The sequence below is a fragment of the Coturnix japonica genome, chromosome 3, assembly GCF_054131305.1.
Source record: "Coturnix japonica strain WE chromosome 3, WE-NBRP24, whole genome shotgun sequence".
NCBI classification, from domain to species: Eukaryota; Metazoa; Chordata; class Aves; order Galliformes; family Phasianidae; genus Coturnix; species Coturnix japonica.
The window spans coordinates 100917134-100936914 of NC_140665.1; the positions used below are offsets into that span (position 1 = coordinate 100917134).

Consider the following 19781-nt stretch of genomic DNA (forward strand, 5'->3'; position numbering starts at 1 on the left):
GGTCATTTTTGGTACTGCTGAATAGCCCCTGGGTCTAAGGATGTTATCCACCACACGAGCTTACGACCAATAGGTAAATTCCTATTTTCCCTCTTTGCCAAGAGGGCAGGAGCTCCCACCTTCCTCATCCCTTCCACTGACAGAGCACAAGGTATCATCTGGTTCAGAATAATGCACATGACCAAAACACTGAGACAGTTTTCATTAGCCAGGATGATTTTGGTGCAATTAAGATGGGAGTCCTTGAACTTGGTTTTAGCCCAGAGAGCTGAGGTATCTAATGTGAACTCATCCTCTCTGCTCTGCCCACATAGAAAGGGAGACACTCCCATCCTGAAGGAGCTACATCCCACACATCTTAGACAAGTGTTTTAGGTGTTAAGATACCTAAAGGAGCTTTTTGTCTCTCTCCATTACAATAGAAAAGAGCTGGATGTGTGCCTCTGGTCCAGGGACTGTCACGAGGCACACAGCTAACTTTTCACTGCCTAGAATTAAGCTCTATGACTGTGGTCTCCATCATCAGAGATGGGCCACATTTCATTTCAGTTATTTCAAAGAACGAATCCTCTCTTCAGCCAAATTGTGATGAATATCTTGCCTTCATCCCTCCCTGTGCTCACCCAAATAGTGCCTCTATTTTTGCTTCCTCTCCCTGCCAAATTCAGTGCTACGATCAGACAAGCCGAAATTGAAAGATCAGGACTGCAAATCAGTTTCTTTCAATGTCACTGTTTGATTCCAGTTACATGCAGGCTACGTACGGGGAAAAAACACATAAACCAATTCATGTTTTTGACAATTCTGGTGTCTATCTCACATCTCAAAAACATCGCTTAAGAGGAAAAAGTAACAGAAATAATAATCATTCAGTCGTGAACACAATATTGATTCTAGTGTACAGGCAAATAGGATCCAGACAGGATTTTACAACTAAAATGGGAACATCACAATAAAGATTATGACATTTTATGAATATTCAGTGTTATAGCTTTGAGCTTTATTGCAAAGCAAAAAATATATATTTTTATATATATATATATATATTTATCTACATATCACCTCTGACATTGTATACAACACTAAATCACAAGAAATCAAAGAAATCATAGTGAGGTAGATACAAAACAAAGGGATGTTGAAGAATCCAGCTGCTAAATTTGGCTTAACGCAACTGTCGCTAACATATGTATATCCAACACAGCAGTGAGCTTTGATTACTTGATCAGTGTGTCCTACTAACATTGATACCAGCAGTGCAGTCCACTTAGAAACAATACCATTGGAAAACTGGGGGGAAATGCAGAAGTAAATCAGAAGCATTTTCTACAAACTAGTCATCTTCAAGGGAGAATTTTCTATGATACTCAGCGTTGACAAAGCAGCTCTGAGAAATAGCCTGTGTTCTAGGGGCACTCATAGTGCATGAACACAAAGAGGGAGAACTATAAGGGAATATACTGGCACTAGGTGAAAAAAAAAGATAAGCCATTTCCCCCTCTCGTTTGGTGGCCGAGGGGAAGCAGCACACCCTGGGAATGCTTCAGGCTACATTCACCAACACATGCTTGTGAATATTAGCTTGGACTTGTTGACAGCAGCCAACAAATGAATGCTACAGCAGCCAACAAAAGAAGGCTTCAGCAGAAGGGCAGCCCCTTGATGGATTCTGTTACGCTTTTCAGGCAACAGAAGCTACGTGGCAAGAAAGATGGCACCATTGAAGTGACTGGGCTCTGGGGTGACCAGTGTGGGTAGCTGGAGGGGTCTGGCTGCATGGTCAGCACTCCTACAAGGAGACTTTCTAAGGCACCTGGATGACTGGGGCTCTTAACTCTGATCACAAAGCTCAGGGAAGTCATTTGGAGTAGGGTTAGGCTTACTGGCTTCTATAGTCTATCAGTCCATAATAGTGTGTAGGTGGCGTTTCTATAGCAGAAAGGATATGGAGAAGCAGCTGGTTAAATTACAGCAGTGGGAAGTCGGTTGGATACTGGTAAACATTTCCAACAAGAGTGGCTGAGCATGGGACAGTTGGTGAAGGCTCTTCTTCAGGCCACTGGACCAGTCTCATCCAAGCATTATGTCCGGCACAGAAAGGACATGGCACCCTCATATCGCAGGATGCAGGAGCCACATTTTAGCAGGTACGGAAGGAGCTTAGGTGCTCAATGTGAAATAAAAACATTTAAAGCTCCAGACAAGACAACCCACTTGCTGCTGCTCAAACAATACCTCCTAAACATCTGCAAAGTTAGGAAGTAGTGCCCTGGAAGGAGCATGATTCCCCAGCTGTTCTATAAATGGTTGCAATCTGACATTTACAGCGTGGTGCTTGAGTTGAAGAAAATGAGGAAAATTGACCAGAATGGATTCCTAGTGAGATGAAGAAGCCAATGTGATTGCTACCAGCTCTCTGTATTGGAGATTTTGCTTTTCATCTGGACAAAGAATGACCTTATCCTGTAGGAAGACAGATGGAAGGTTATTCCTCGTGTATTAATTTTCAAGGTTTTTTTGTGAACCCTTACAGTGATCCGTCACAGAAAGTGGCGATTTCTCCCCCTTCTTCAGTGAGTCCAACTCTGAATTGCAGCCTGATTTTCTTCAGTCTGACTGCCTGGTGTCAGTGGATCCCTTTGGTAGGGGATGCTGAGCAAGAATAGAGCTAAGCTGAAGGAGATGATAACTTTGAATGCTTGTTGGCTGAGCAAACAGAGAAGCAGTCTGACGGTAAGACATGGTGGGAAATGGTTTGGAAGTGTGGACAATCCTGTCCATTTCAGGTGGGATTCAATTCACCTAAATGTAACCAGCTAAAGGGCACACAAGTGATCTAAATCGGAAACCAAGTGGGAGAAATCCCTACCTGGAGGTGTCCTGAATATGGAAGGAATCATGGTAACTCACTGGACATCCAGCTTTTCTTGCCAAATTAGAGGGTGTCCACCCATTGCTCGCAGACAGAAGGCAAAGCACTTTGAACAAGCATCACAAGAATGTGTGAACATAGAAGACTTTGTTTGTGTGGTTATGGATTGAGTCAAACTTGACCTCTAGGTTCCTTTATTTGTTGAATTTGTTGCGTTAAAAAGCAATTAGAAAACTATAATTTTTTTTTTATTTATTTTTTATTCTTTTCTTAAGGCTTTACTACAAACCACTAATTGGGGCAGGAAATGATCTCTCTTGGCCTCGTTTTTAGATGGACACCTCTCAGCACTGTATTTTCAGGGAAGGAAATTAAGTGTTCTGCCTTCAAGTCACTCAGGGGTAAAAACACTGTCTTTGATTTGTGAGAGGGATTAATCATTCACACAGATCCCAGCATCCTAACAGCAAGCCCAAGGGACAGCTGCACTTCCTTACAAACATCATCCACAGCCTAAACTTGCCATTGGGTAGAAGAGCCTGCAAAGAGTGGAGAAGTAGACATTTGGGACAATAAAGCTGCACTACATACTATACTGTTATATAGACAACATGTAACATCTAAGGCTGGGTGAGGTGTCCTATGATAAATTAAGTTAGGTATGAATACTGTTTTCTAGAGAACTGAGTTACAAGAAGCAATCACAGTGGGTTTCCAGACCCACCTGGCTCTGCAGCTCAACCAGCTGACTGAGAAGGGCTGCTAGCCGTGATGTTGTGCAAGATGGGAAGACTGTCCCTGGCTTTTGCATGGCTGTTGTTTTCAGATAATTGTGGGTTTAACTTCAGTAGGAAGGATGTTAGGATGTTCTTGTTTAGGACTCAAACATGAAAGGTGGCCTGGAAGGACATCCGTGCTGCTACAGACTGGTGTGGACACTTGTATTCTCACAAATGGAAGAGATGCCACAAACCCATTCCCTTTTTCCCTTGTTCCTACTTTTGTTGGCTCCAATAAGGGACCTTTCTATATCTAGAGCTGAGTATAATACCAGCCTATCTGTCCTTTGATCATGTGAAAGAGTTTTGATAAGCTAGGCGTCCAATGGGCAGTGAAATCAGAAATGGGGTTTCATGAAACCCCAAGAAACGTGAAGTCCACATATAAGATGTATGGCAAAAGTGGGCTTGGAATTACTTCAGCATGGTGGGACATGGCTATCAAGGACTGGAAAACCTTGAGTGGAAAGAAGGAGAAGCACACAGGTGCTCATTTAAAACCTAATGGTGAGATGATGAAGGTCAAAGCATGCCCAAAAAAAGCAGGGGTGGGCTTCATGAACAGAAGAGAGCTAGAGGACAAGGGTAAGATGGTGAAGATCTCACTGTAAACTGGCCCGAATCACCTCCCACCGGTGTTGAGGGGAACCCTGTGGTACTGGCAGAGAAGGACCATGAGTGCAAAGTGCTTAAAGGCTTGGAAAGAATCAGCAACCTCAATCTGACAGGCACAGAGAAGTGGGAGAGATGTTGCTCTAGGCGGCATGGTGAATTGGTGGCAGGGGACACGGCAGCCCCATCTGGCGGTCATGGTTTCCTGAGCTCATCACTGGCTAGATGACCTGTTTTCTCTTCCTCTACACTCATTGGTAAACCAAGGTGGGAAAAGAAAGGTTGTAAAGGCAAACTCCCCTTAGATGCACACTATTCTCCCATGACAAGGGGACAGTGTACCGGGGACAACAAAGGAGGATAATTTTCTACCTTTCATCAAAGGATAGGGAAGAAGTTTACTGAGTAGAGCCAGGCTATTTATCGTAGCTTGAAAACCTCGGGGGAATGCAAAACCTCTACTTTCATGGCATAGGTGGGAATGATCATGTGTTTGGATGTGCGTATCTATTATACACACCCTAACATGGACGTACGCTATTATATATTTCTGTAATATATAATATAGTATATAATACACACACACGCGCACATGAGATACTCAAATATCTGAACTCCTCTTAATCAAAACTCTCTTCTTTGAAGGTCAGATAACTCACTACGTTTTCTATATAGACAACTTTGTACATACATGTCGTAAAGTGCGTTAAAAAGCGTGTAAAATTCTCTATGTAGAAAACTATATACATATAGCACACACATGTACTAAAACACTTGAAGTTAAGCCAAATTTCACCTTCATCTTCACATCCCCAATACCTACAATACAAAACCAGACTTAAAAAAAGAGAGAGAAAATAAATACAGAAGGAAATAAATCAATAAATAAATCCTAAAACCCAAGAGAGAGAACATCATGAACCAAGAAATGAAACCAAACCCAAAAAACAGTCAACAGAAGCCTGGCACATGTAGAAAACATCAATTCATTTAGAAAACATCAAAAGGGTCATGCCTGAACCTCCTTTTTTCTTGAAAACAAAACCAAACCAAACCCCTTGTGTTTGTCTGTTTGTTAGCTCTTATCGCTTGAGAAAAGTCACAGTAGCACTCTCACCTTGAACCAGAGTTTGGAACTTTTTGTGTTTCTTTGTAAGAAAGAAAAAACGGTTTAGGTTATGGAAAATAGTTGGGAAATTTGAGGTTGGAGAGAAGAGAGAGAGAGAGAAACTGGAAGATTGCATAGTTGTGAACAGTGGCTTCTCATCAAGGTGAAAAAGTGCATCATCTGATAAAATAGCATTTGATTATTATTTTTTGTTCGGTTCCATATGTTTGTTTTTTTTTCTTCCTCAGTCAACTGTACATGTCACACATGAAAAGGTATATACAGCACACACACATGCTAACATTAAACGTCTGACATCGAAACAGCCATTCTTTAAATGCTCCATCAGTTTTTGTTTTTTCCATGCAAATTTGTATTCTTTTAGATACATTTATTTATTTTTTTGCTACAGCCTAAGACCGCAAACTTGTCCTAGCCCATCTCATGTAGTTTTGAACATTAGCAACATAAAAAGGGGAAAAGCACCAGAATGGCTCGGTTTGATCACCAAACCTCTGCTTAGACTTCTTTCCTTTTTATTTCTCATCACTTCATTCACTGCTGGTTGTTGGTGTTTTCATTTGTACTGTTGACATTGATGCCATTTTGTTTGTTTAAATTTTCCAGACACGGGAAAAGAAGGAACAGTTGACTCTTTTCTTTTTTTTTTTTGTAAGCATTCTTGAGGTAAGAATCACTGTGAGCACCTGGGGCAGGCAGCAAAGCTCTACAAAGAATTTGAAACATGGATTCCAAACATAGCCATAAACTAGCCAGAAAAAAAAGAAGGAAAAAGAAGAGATGAATATTCCAGGCTTGCTTGCTGGCTGAACCACCCGCCTTCTTCCCATTTCTTTTTCCTTCTCCCCAAGAATCACTCACAGAATTAAAAGGAAATAGAAGTGCCTCGGCACATTCCCCCTTGCACCAGCCAAACACAAACAGACAGCTGTTGTGCATAAAAAAAAAGGATGCTACAAAAGCTTTCTGCGCTTGCTGCCTGCCTCAAGTGCATTTTAATATATGTCTGATCATTTACATTTTTATGGGAAAGTCATATTTGTTACACTTTATACAGGATCACTTCATTTTTGTCCTCTTTTAACCTTTTCACTTTTTTTAGTTTGTTGTTTGTTTTGGATTAAAGTGTTGGTTATAACAATCTACAGTAAGGCTGCACAGGAAGAATTCTGTGTATATATATTTTTTTCTCTAAGAACCAAAGTATATAAAATGAGGTTTGATTCTAGCACCTTTTACAGTATTATTGGTGTTGTTCCCTTTAGTAGAAAATAAAACTCAACATCTGTCCTATCTGAAACGGGCCCATAGGTTCAGCAATATGATATATAACGACAAGGGGACGATTGACCCAACCCAGCAGTCCATTGACAAAACAAATGCCCCCTGAAGTCAGGCAGAACTACTGATGTGAGCAAAGCAAACCATGTTCGCCAGCTTCCCTCCTCCCCAGAGTGGGAAACCAAGCATCCCAATGGGAAAAAAATGAAGTGAGTGCATTGGAAAGGCGCTTGGGAAGATGAGATTGGAATGCTTGCTGGTGGGCAGGGTGGCTGGCTAGAGGGGAAAACACTGACTGCAAGCTGTTGGGTGTCATCCCCTTGGTGCAAAGGAAAAGGTAAAGCCACCACCTGGGGATGCCATCCCATTGGTCCCACCGTCTTCCCTTCATGGAGAGGTGACATCCACCCGTCCCATGGCAGGAGGACGATGTTGCTGCGTGGCATCATCTGCCCCAGAATTTGGACTAATGCTTTGGAAATGTTGTTTTGTTGAGGAGAAATGGGTGACATGAGAACAAGCGCATGGGAGAGAAGCTCTTTGCCAAGGCTGCAAGCCTTTACGAGATATTGAGCTGTTGGTTTCACCCAGTGTAATCCTGCAGAGGAACGGTCTGTTCCTCACACAGCGGCATCAGAACCTCAATTATATATATATAATTATAACTATAGTAATATTTCTATCTATCTATCTATATTTATATATGTATACATTAAAGTCTGTTACTGCAGTGGCACATAATCCGGAGGAGACGCACTGGCGTTGCTGTTTGATGAGAGTGGTTGCCTTGACTGGAGTCCTGCAAAGGGTAAGCACCACAAGAAAAGGCACCACAAGGTCTGGGGAATTAAAACATTGCTGCCCTAACATCACTGGCATCAACAAATAAAGGGCTTTGGGAGCTAATGAGGGCAGGTGGGGCCAGGCAAATGTAAATGTCTGGTATTGCTGATGGCAAAAAAGAAAACCAACAACAGGCTGTTCCACTAAAAAAAATCATACTGGGCTCATATAGTGAAATGGGGACCAGAATTTGGTCTTTTTAAGGAGCATGTTGATTTTCTGAGCTCTTTTCTAGCACTTTGGGCACTTTTAAAACAGCCTCCCTAAAATAAAAACCTTGCCAAGTTCAAGATGCTTGCACCAGTGTAAAGGAAGCAGGATTTAGCACTCAAAGCTTGATCAAAGATGATGAGGGCACAGCCTGACGTGGGCTGCCTCCTGGGACGTGCTGGATGTGCTCAGAGAGTCTGATCTCATCCCTCCACACAACCCTGCCCTGAATATCTCAATCTGTCACTCCCCAGGAGCCCGGAGACAAAACTGTCCCGGACACAGGCAACAGTCTCAACCAATTTACAGAAGTGCTGTCAGATGGAGACGGAGATCAAAATGTGTGTGTCTGGTTTTCTCAGGGCTTACCCTGCACTTCTCATTCAGTCAGTCCAATCCTCTCCTGCAATGCACTTTCTGTTTGGCCCTCGCTCTGTTACTTTTGTTTAAGGATTGACACTCAAGCGTCCACCACACATGGACACCTTGCGCTCTGGGATGCAAACATAGAGGAAGAGTTGAGGAATAAGGTAGAAGACCTTAGAGTCCTCCTGTAAAATGAGAAGTCACAGCAGACAGTATGTAAACCTTGGGCTTCCTGTGCATAAGCTAATTGCTTGGTGATCAAGAAAAAAAGACACTCACAGGCACTCTATGCCAAGTTAATAGCACCAGGTTTGCATCACGATCATGCCTGCCTGACTCCACTCTCAGTGGCACAGCACCAAATCAAGGGGACAGACATCGAGTCCAGTGGTAATGCAAGAGGATCAAGCCTATCCTTGTCTGCTTGTTTTAGCCAGCTCAGAGCAGGGGTTGCTGGGGGTCTTTGTGCCTCCCAAATGCATCCTGCTGGCAGAAGCCAGGGATGGTGCTCAAATGCCACCATGGCAGGGCCTCAAGTAATTTTCCTTGATCTTTCAGACCTTTTGTGGTGTCTGATTTGAAGCCCAGTCCGTCTAGACCCCAATAAGGACAAGAGGGTGGCTCACATGCAGAAGTGATCTAGAGAGGAGCCAACCTTTCCTGACCTCAGGATCCTTGCTCCTAACATGATGACAGTCAGTAAAACCCCACAGCATCAGAGCAGCACTGGAAGAATGACTTCAGATGGATGACCTGGGTCCAGAATATGCTGAGTTTGGTTAATAAGGCAAGATTCAAGGCATGGGCATGACTGAGTTTCAAGCTTAGTTGGCAAAAAGATATACTAGGAAGTCTTAGGCCATAATTTCTGTTTAATGTGTCTGATCAGGAAGCTCTAGGGTAAGCAAGGCCCTTCTTTGGAATATTTCCATGTGGACAGGATTCAGAGTGGGAGCATAAAATATAGGATGCCTGTGGCACAGGCATTCTTGGGAATGCACCTGATGATCCATGTGCTCTTTCCACCTCTGCTTTCTCTAACTCCATGCCCAAAGATGACCATAGGAAATCCCTGGCTCCTCAGCTGACTTCCATAGCTGTTTTCCTCTGGGTGAGTGAAGCATTTTGAAGGATGGAGGAAAAGTGTTGACTCTAAGCTTAGCATGGCATCTCATCTGGCTTTTGCTAGTCCTTCTTGAAACAGCCAAATCAGACCAATGTCTACCAGACTGTGTGAAGACAGGGGCCAGGAGGCATACTACACTGCTTTCACCTGCTTTGCCCATGAACACTGCAGTCCCACAGTACCTATGATGTTAAAGCACTTTGCTGTCATTGACATACTCCTCACATCATCCTTGCGAGGTAGGCTTCATAACTTCCATTTTAGAGATGGGCAAATTGAGAGAGCAGCTCTACAACTTGTCCAAGGACATGAAAACAACTAAAGTGAAACTAAAAGCTGAATTTGCGCTCACTGAATAAGGTTCATCTGAGGGATCCAGTTCAACAACGTTTCCTGGGTTTTCAATGTTAACAAAGAGTTCTAGCAAAGATTAGTCAAATTTCAGCATTTATGGGAAAAGTGGAACTTCTGAAATACTACTATTTAAATTGTGCTGTTCTCTACAGCTGTGCCAACTTCCCAGTACTATCAAAATTCACCAATCAAAAGTGCTTCTAGGATGAAAGCTGATGCTAGAAGATGCCATCAACTTACAGAATTCCATTCAATCAGAAGGTGCTCAAGAGCTTTGCAGGAAGTGTTTCACTAGCCTGTCTTCCCAACACTTCTGTAGAGCCTGGAGGAATCTTTAAAACCACACTGCAATGCCTTGGGGAAGAACGACAGAGATGCAGGGCTGGAGATGGGGTTGGTGAGAGGTGCCAGACAACAGCCTGACCATTCCCTTATCACCTTCCCAGGAGCACAAGCCAATGCTACAGTGGAGTTTAGGCAGGGCAGGTTGCATTTGACAGCAGAGGGATTCCTAACATCTTCTTGGTTTGCCTATCCAACAGCCTACAGCAGAGATGGAAAGAGAACATACATCTTCAAGCACCATGATTTTGCCCTTCTATATATAACAGTCCATCCAAAAATATACATGCTACAGAGAAGATATTTCCTTGCAATCAATCAATCAATCAATCGATCATTTATCTAGCCTTTCTGTGAAACTTTTATTGTTAAAGAAACAGCTCCTGGGGTTGGGACACAGTGGAGACCCTTCTGCATGACTGGGAATACATTGCACGTATTGGGTTACCATTGGGATACCATGCATGGGCTCCACCCCAGCTTTAGTCTCACTCTGGTTTCACACCATGGGAAATCACGTTACTGGAATGGTTTGAACATTGCCCAGTGACACGAATGGAAGTCACCAGACCTGGATTTGAAATAGTCCTTCCCTGAGTATTTAAATGCTTTTGAAACTACTTCCCATTCCCACTGGAACAAAAGGTTGGAATGGTAAGAATTTGCAGAGTGGAACCACCAGACAAAAAATATTGTTGTTTTTTTTTCCTGATAAAGGGCACGTTTTATAGCTAATGGCAATCTTTGATGTTTGGTATAAAATCTTTTCCTCCTCACTCTCCCTGTATAGAGATGACAGGGCCAAGGGATTTGGCTGTGATACCTTTTTAGGTAAGAAAACACACATCACAGCTCTCCTCCAAATGGCAGCAATTACATCCCATTTAAGGCTTGTTTAATTGCTGGAGTAGTGCTCAGATGACTATGGATAAGTGAGAGCCAGTACACTTTTCCTACTATTTATCCATTGTAAATTTACTGGCTGTTAACAAGCTTTCAGTATTTGTTGAAGAACAAAAACAAGCTGTATGGGAACAGCATTAAAACTGTAGTAATTTGGGGGTAAACCCAGGGAACACTTTCTCTTTTAGCAGTGTTAGCTCAGAGCAAGTCCATTGAAGTCAAGCAGCTTCAACTTCAGGTTACTGCAGTTTCTGCAGGCATGAGTCTCCATGTGTACTCACATGCCCTCTGAAACTGAAATAAGATCCTAAAGCAAACAGATTGCAGGTGTAATCATCTGGCATTTGTCCTGGATCTTTGCTACTTGGGAAATAATAGCATTTGTTTTTAAGGTGAAAGAAAGGGGAGGCATGCGGGTGGTGGTAGCTGGGTTTGAGGGAGGGGACTTTGGCACCGGCAGCAGGTTTTATTGGCAAAAACAGGAAAACATGAGCAACTTGTTCTTGTGATTGATGGATAGGAACGACATCCGGAATAAAAACAATTCTCATTCCCTTTGGGTACCAGTTGGCATTTACATCCAAAGGGCTTGAAATCAGATTTGGGGCCCAGTCCCCATGAAGAAGGACCCACTGTGGTGCCCCTTTGAGCAGGGCTGTTCCCACTGGTGTGGGTGGCAGGGAAGGCCCGTGTGAGGGTCAGGGGTCTGCCAAATTCACACGGTTCTGCTTGGAAAGAGACACTTGGTTTTGTCCAAGATTTTGTTTGAGTTTCAGCATCAAGAGAAAGTCTCTTGTCACCAGTTCAGGAAAGCCCAGTGGGGCTATAATGCCCAGGTTAGGTTTCCCTGGCACCAGATTGTTATTGAAATGTGGAATGTGAGGACATCAGTGGAGTTCTACTGATTTATACTGACACTGCATATGGCCCTAATTTTTTGTCTGATTTTGGCTTCCATCTTTCTTAAAGAAGGGAAAATCAGGCAGTACAGCATTTCTCCAGAAGGACCTTAAGCTTCTGATGATTGTTTATCCCTGTTTTGACTTCAAAAAATAACATACTAGGAACACTTATTACAGCCCTACCTTCAATCCCCAAATTCTTTGCAGCTCACGCCAGAAACTACCTTCCTCATCTTGAAAAGCCCTTAGGAATTCACAATGTATTCATACATATATTAAAACATATATACTGTTGCAGTAACATGGCATGTATGCTCGTCTATATCTCCACTGTGTATATAGACTCAGGCATACATGTTGACTAGTCCCTTTAATCCCTAAAACTCTAAGCCATCCACTTCGGATCAGACCTAACACCTGCTTGTTGACCTCTGCAGTTGGAACAGCCATTGCTGCTGGAGTGGCTCAAAGCAAAACAGCTGCCTGCGAACACAGGCAGATTGTGTTTATTATCCAATAGTGCATTTTCAGGAAAATTAAAGGGTGATTTATTGATAAAGGTAAACTTTTCATCATTTCTTATATATGTATGTATATATATATGTATATATATATATATATATATAATGCCCTCAATACCTTATAGGCTATATCCTACTTAGTTCCACAAGTTGGTTGACGATTAGCTATGAAAGCAGTCTGCATTTACATCTTTTTTTTTTTTCTTTTTTTCTATATATATTTTTTTCTACTAGATACACGTAAGACTTCCATCGCTTTCCAAACAGCACTCGCCCTCTCTCATCCCTCTCAGTTCATCCCTGTTCGAGACACAGGTGTGTGGTGCTTCTTAGGACAAAGAGGGACAATCTGTATGTTGGCCAGCATTTGGTTGGGTAAAACAAAGCAGTTAGCGTAGCACCGAAGGAGTTACATTACTGTGTTGGTTTTTTTTCTAGCTTCAATCTTTTTCCTTTTTTTTTTTTTTTTTTGGAAGAGAAGCAGCAAAAAGAAAAACCAGAAGCACTGAGCTGAGTGCTTCAAACAGGGAAAATAAATGGTGGGGGAGACAAAGGGGGAAGAGCAGCCCCAGAGCTGATGCTCATGGGAAGAGGCTCATCTGCAAGAAGAGAGCTTCTGAATGCACCCTACCCCAGGGGGAAGATCTGCAGCTACATGGTTGGTGATGTGGAATAGACTGGGCCACGCAACTAGAAGATCTGACCGACCTCCCTATGGTGGCACAAAGGAACAGGGATGGGACGCGAGGGACGCGGCAGACTAAGGCGTGAAGGAAGGTTTCCCAGCTTTGTTCTGGTTTCATGCAAGGCAAATCTCGGGTTAGTGAAGATGACGGCTTGCTGAAACACTGCCCAGATTTCAGTCCTTACTCAGGAGAGGAAGCAAGATCCCACAGCAAAACCCAGCAGCTCTGCCTGAGTAAGGAGTGCGTGAGCAGGCTTCACAAAACGCTGCTGGAAGGGAGGAGGCAGCCTTGCCTCACATTGCATTTCCAAAAGAAAGACATCAGAGGATGGTCAGGACACTTAAACAATTAAAAAAGAGTAAAATAACAGAAAAAAAAACCAAAACAAAACAAAACCCAACAACCGAAAGAAAGGCTTCTATAACGTGCTTTTTCCCTTCGGAATTATCAGATAATTGGAGCAATGAACCAGACCCCTCCCTTTGTCTAGAGAGAATCGGTGCAGGTTTCACTGAGCATCCTGGGTTTAAATCGGGGGTGAACCCACCTTGAAGGACACATCATCGACAGCCAAAGCTCCCACTGGTGGCAAGGGGGGCTTTGGTTGAGGATGGGCACGAAGGCAGACCTGGTCTGGTCTCTCCGGATGTGTTTCTGGCAGGGAAGCAAGTTCTTGGAGAAGAGCTGCACATGAGCAGCACTGACTCTGGTTTCCCCTTTGCACAACCCACCTTCACACATCATGGAAGGAAACAGTCTGAAAAAAGCTACCATATGACCAAGTAAACTGCAGTTACGGTGCTGTCCGCAGGCAGCAGAGGAACCCAAAGGCAAAACCAAAAAGAAGAACAGATTATTCACATTTTTCAGTTAGGACTCCAGTTTCCCATGCCTACAAGACTCAAACAGAATACCAGCCTCCCAACCGAGGTCCAGGCTATTCCAAAACAGCGTGAGCAAATGTTTCACTGTATTCAGATGGATGCTGACGATTGAAAGATTAGTGCACGTTAACTGTGGCTGATGAGAGCATCTTTTAAAGAAATTCAAGTATTCATTAGTAATCTGTTCAGTTCAGTAATACTTTTGTTATCTTTAGGTTCAAGTTTCCAGAAACAGAAAGGAAAAGGGAAAAGTCACCTGCTGCGTAAGAAAACAATATTGCAAACAGCGCTATTCTCTTTGACTGGGAAAGCAAGGCTATCGAGTTGGCGCGCAACCACTTTTTTCCATTCCTTGCTATTGGGGAGAGAAAAGACTTAAGATCACCTTCTCGACACGCACATGGACCGGCAGGATCTCCTTCCGCGTGGTGTAACCAACCCCTTCACTGCTCCTTCCCGATAACGGCACAAACCCAGGAGAACAACAACGTTAACGGCGCGATTCCAGCACCTCCCGCACGCATGTTGCTTAAGCCTCACAACACCCCTGTGAGGTAGGTAAATATTATTATACCCATGTATACAGATGGGTAAACTGTAGGCACAGAAAGGTTAAATCACTTGCCCAAGGTTACACAGCGACTTCGTGGCAGAGCTGGGGCTGAAACCTGGGAGTCCCATCACCCTGAAACCTGCAAGGAGCTTTCGACCTCGACCCGTTGCTACACGTACTGGATAAAACCATCTGACCAACACAGCTGTTCACAAATCCAAATACGAGTAACTTCGCGTGAAACAGGTTTCCCAAAAGTTCCCCTGCTGCACATGTCCCAACGAGGGAGAGAGGGAAGTTTGTGCACTCAAATGATTTCTGTCTGCTCACAACGCTTTCTTGTTGTCGTGGCTCAGGGATTTTTGTTTGTTTCTTTTAAAATATACAACAGGAAAGAACAGACCACATTATTTTATCAGTGTCACTCATTCCAATTGAGTTGTGTGTACATCCAAATTTATATCTAAGTCCAGGTTGTTTTCATAGAACCACGGGACAGTTTAGGATAGAGGGGACCTTCAAGATCACCGAGTTCCAATGCCATGGCCGTGGGCAGGGCTGCCAACAACTAGATTGGCACGTTCATTTCAGATTTAATTGTCACTGATTGCCTCCCTCTTTGGTAGTGAAGAGCCAGTGGGACATATGCAGCTACCTTTCATCACACTTTCTCATTTTTCTCATTATCCTACAGCCTGAGCTTCAAGTAAGGAACAAGGGTTGAACACGGGCAATCTCCAGCTCAGAAAGAAGGGTCCTCCCTTTCCCCACATCACACCGCAGCAGAAAAGAGCCACCACACTGCTATTTCCAAGTTCAAACACAACGAAGCGATTCTGAACATGCTCATGGAGAAATAAGCGGTACCCAAAGGTCTGGAAATGCACTCTGCACACAGTGAAAGGTTTGCCCACGTCTATTTGGGATAGCCTCCAATCTTCCCATTCAAACCAGGCTGAGATTCTCTGCACCAGAATACACCTGAGCTCCAAGGAAAAATGAAAACAGCAATCACAGCCCTGGGCATCGACCATCCCCACAGCCCAGGGCTGCAGACAACTGCCAAAGTAACAGCATGCAAGCTGCAGCAAGTAAAAGGGTGAGCAACTGAGTTCACGTCGTTCCTACCAGCTAGCCTTGGCTTCTGTGGGGTTTGGCATAGACCTTATTTCATGTGGGTTTTGTTGTTTGTTTTACTTTGCATGACCACATTAGAGCTGAACAGAATCCAGAGGAAAGCTAACCCAGTAACAGAAGATCCTAGAAAAGCCTGTCCCTACAATTTTGTACTGACTCTAGCAGCTTCCAAATGGTCTCTTGCCCAAGCTGCCCAGCAAGCAGGCACTAAAAGGTTTTGCAAATGCACAGTAATAAAAGTTTTCCTTTTCAAAGCACCTCTGAGCTTCAACGAAATCATGCTGGATGGACCTCAGACCACATTTTCTTCAGGAGGTTTGGTGATGTTGTGGGGGTGTGGGTGACTCGGTTCATGCAATCCCGTGCGGGGATGAGGAGCAGGGATACATTGTGAAGTGAATCTTGTGTATGGGAAAATACAGATGAAGAGCAAGGGACTGCTGCTCTTCGAAAGTCAACAGTGACCCATTCCTATCAGCACCACCAGATGGGTTTTAGCAGAACGCTGTCGAAAGCTGGAAATTCATTTTGTCCCACTGAATCTAGTCAGCTCTAAATAAAAATACAGGCAAATGGCAACTGAGTTTTTGGCAGTTGCAGAGATGGACATGATGAAGCGGGCAATTAGCTCCCATCCAGTACACTGCAAAATATAAATTTACTCTTGAAATTGGTGGCTCGTTTGCAATTTCCACTTACAATAACAGAAACACTGGTTCCTCTTCTGCAGTCCAGATTAGATGTGCTTCGGTTAAGAAACACCTTGTGTGGGGGTCACAGCATCACGAGGGCAGGGACCTTGTAACTCCTGTATGCCCACTGCTGACTTGGTCTGCTCCAAACTGCTCAAGTCTCTCAGTCAAATGCCTGCAGATGTGTAACTCTGCCACACTTCGCATGCCAGACATCTGACACAGACGGAGAGATGGATGCATTGACATCAGCACAATGTAAGTGGCACTACTTGCAAAATAAGCTCAGCAAAAAGAACCAAGTCAACTAAGAAATACTTTGTCCATCGAACAGGGCAGACAACAGAAGTATGCCAGGCTAGAGCTGATGTACTCCACAAAATCCCAAATCCTGCTGTGTGGCATACAGATACATCTTTATTAGCAGAATAAACACTGCCAGGATCCGTTCTGGCCTCAAAGCTAACCGTGCTGGCCACATCCATAATACTAAACTCTTTCATCTCAGTACAGCATAGCCACATCCACACTGCCAACTGGGGATGGTCTTTGGCCAGTATCAATGCCTGTACAAGCTGTGCCCAAGTCTAGTCTTGCTGGAGTGGATGAAGACCATGCCAGAGAGGGGATGAGCAGTTCAACAGTGGGAATGGTAAAGCCCTGGCTCTGTCCTGGCATAGTGTGGTTGGCTCATTTCTATGGTCCCAGCATGAATTCAGCAGCACAAACATGACACAGAAGTTGTCCACGAAGCTTGTGGTGTGAATAATCACTGGCTCAGACTTCTCCAGTACAAAAATGCCTCAAGCAGTATCTCCTGGCCATGTAGTCGGGACACGGCATAACTGACCTACTGTGGAGTTAAAAAACAAGTGAAACCAAAGCATCCTGCCAGGGTGCGCTCCAAAAACCAAAGGAAGCCTGGGCAAAAAAAGAAAGAAAGAAAAGAAAAAAACCAAACAAAAATGAGGACAAGATTCTCAGTTATAGGATTACTGTGTACAAAGAGATGGGGACAGTTTTGCTCCCCATGCTTGGCAAAAGGTGCTGTTTGGCAACATGATTACAGACAGTCCCTAGAGGAGATGGTCACCACCCCAAGCTGTCTGTTTGGTGTGGTGGGAGAGCACTTTAAGGCTGCAATGAAGTCTTTGAAAGGGAAATAATCCTCCAGGTTTGGGACAGGCTTTCACTGGAAATCTTCTGCTAAATCAAGATGCCAGTGGATATCACTCAAAGCAAGGACTCAAAGCAGAGGCAGAAAGTCTATGTGGCTAAGGATAATGTAACAGTCTTAACACAAAGTGGAAGCACCTGCTTTTGTTGTTATCCATACTACAAGACCCAGAGAAGGAGGACTTTGGAGCAGGAATGAATCAAGCCCTTAGTCAAGCTGGTTTGGTTGTGAGAAGTTAGCACTGTATTGAGAAGTAAGGTCACTTCTGGAGTGGTTTGCCCCTCTGCTCTTGCAGTGAGACAGAGAGGACGGCTGTCGGTGTGGTGGTCTGGAGTAAGGGTCTCGTTCCTGAGGGAAGGCAGGCTGCAGGTGCTCCCAAGGTCAGGCAGCACCAAAGGGTCTCCTCTTTGACTCCCAATGAGCGTACCATGGCACACTGGCTCATCTCACTGTCTTGGTGCCAAGTGTCAGGGTCCAACTGTTCTGTCAGATGTGTTCACATCTCCAAATCCAACCCAAAGTTTGATGCGCTTGGCGTGCAACCTTCTCGTGGTGCTTTTGGAAATGAGGGTGCTGTCTCCTGGAGGACGTGTCCGTGAGGAAGAATGAAATTGTTTGCCCATCCATTCCTTTCTCATGCTTGTGCCGATGAAAAGTTGTATGTGTAGATGAGAACTCTTAGTGGAAGGAGTAAAGAGAGTCTTTAAACAGGGCATGAGGCTTGGAGAAGCAGATTAAAGTGTATCTACACTGGTACTAACGGTGAGTCCTTGCAGAAAAAGGAAGAGGTGAAGTCTTGGGGGAAGAAACTTGGGGTTGTTGTCAGGGGTTTCGCACCTGTGTCTTTTAATGACAGCAGTGCAAAACTGCTCAGAGGATGGCAGGTTCACTTCACAAGTTACCTCTTTTGATGGAGACCACAAACTCATTAGGGAAGGAACAGGGTGACATGTTAGTGGGACGCTTGAGGGGGACCGACTATGGGATATGGGCAATGGAGAAAGGAAATGGAAGCTTTCCACAAATATATATATAAATGTATACACACATATATAAGTGCACAACAAAATGAGGGATCAGGGGATGATGAGGGGGATGACAAGACAAAACACCTCCCTTTCCCTGAAAATGTGGCCATCACGTCAGTTCTAATCAGAGCCCAGAAACATTTGCCTGAAATGGGAGTCTGACCAGGAATTACAGTACCAGTGACAATTTGGCTTTGTACAAACCTTGCCGTGTGTCTCTAGTTTGGCGCAAATGAGTCCTGCCCTCCTTAAAAGGGATGGACACGAGTTAAAAGTTTCTTTACAAAAGAAAATGACACACACACCAAAAAAAAAAAACAAAAAAAAGAAGAAAAAAAACAGGTGTTTGTTGTTTTTTTTTCATAGAATACTGCAAAGGATCACTGATCAAAAAACATGTTTCTCTTCAGGTATATTCAGGCGAAGAAAGCATTCAGCTTCTTTAAACTGTTATATAAAATTCATACTAGTTTCTTTTGATGCAATAATAATAATAAAAATAATAATAATAAAACCCACAACTGATTCTTCAAATTAAAAAATAATAATACTCATAATTGTAATTAAAAAATATCCCCCCCGTGCTGATTTTCTCTACAGAAGAGGTCAGCACGGGGGTTCTGCACCATGGACAGTTACAGTATTTCTGTAATAAAAAACTGCAAACACACAGAGAAAATACTACAATATTCACATAAAAATACCGTTTTTGTTGTTGTTGCTTCTCCCCTCCTAAGCAGAGGGGCGGCGGGATTGAAAAGATGCCCTGAAACGGGAATACTCCTTTAAAAGAGTTAACACTCTCCAAAAGGAAAAGGGTGGTGGGTAGACGCGACCCCGTGATTTAACTCGAGACAGAGATTCCAGCACAGAAACAGAAGTCGAGAGATGCGAATGGTCTGACAGCGGGCGGGTTATGGGGAAATATGTCAGGACAATCACGCGACCCTTGGCAGGTGACCGTCTACGCTTGGCCATGATCGGAGGCGGCAGAATCTCCTTGCGGTGGGAAGGCTAAGCTACACCACGATGCTCCCGCTACGCTCTTGTGCTTCCTGCGGAGTTGTTTCTTGCCATGTTACTTACAGTCGAGGGTGACACGAGACAGTTTTATCAGCAGTTCCCCACATGTACCGAGTCGAAGAAAATCTCAGCTAAATCACAACAACAACATCAACAAAAGATACAAAGCACCAAATCATCTCAAGACGTCGAGTCAGTTTACAGGTTATTACCGTTTTGAAGAAGTTTGTTGTCTTTCTGTTTGTTAGTTTTTCCTGGCGTTGTTTGTTTGTGTTGTTGCTTTGTTCGTTCGTTCGCTTAATCCCGATTTTCAGATTTTGTTTTTCCTTAAAAAAACAAAAACAAAAACCACAAAAAAAAA

General features: G+C 43.6%; 1 protein-coding gene across 2 annotated transcripts in view; it reads right to left on the bottom strand.

The window, feature by feature from the left end:
- Positions 1–19781, bottom strand: part of XKR6 (XK related 6) — a 153750-nt gene that overhangs the window by 17791 nt on the left and 116178 nt on the right. The window contains exons 4-5 of one of the 2 annotated variants that reach the window (XM_085544265.1): positions 19633–19746; positions 1–19551 (exon numbers count right to left, since the gene is read on the bottom strand). The exon at positions 1–19551 is cut by the window's left edge and continues 17791 nt beyond it. In XM_085544265.1, coding sequence (XP_085400391.1) covers positions 19480–19551; positions 19633–19746 — 186 coding nt within the window. In that variant the 3' untranslated portion in view covers positions 1–19479. Of the gene's footprint in view, positions 19747–19781 lie in introns of both variants that reach the window. The other variant, XM_085544264.1, reaches the window with a different exon arrangement.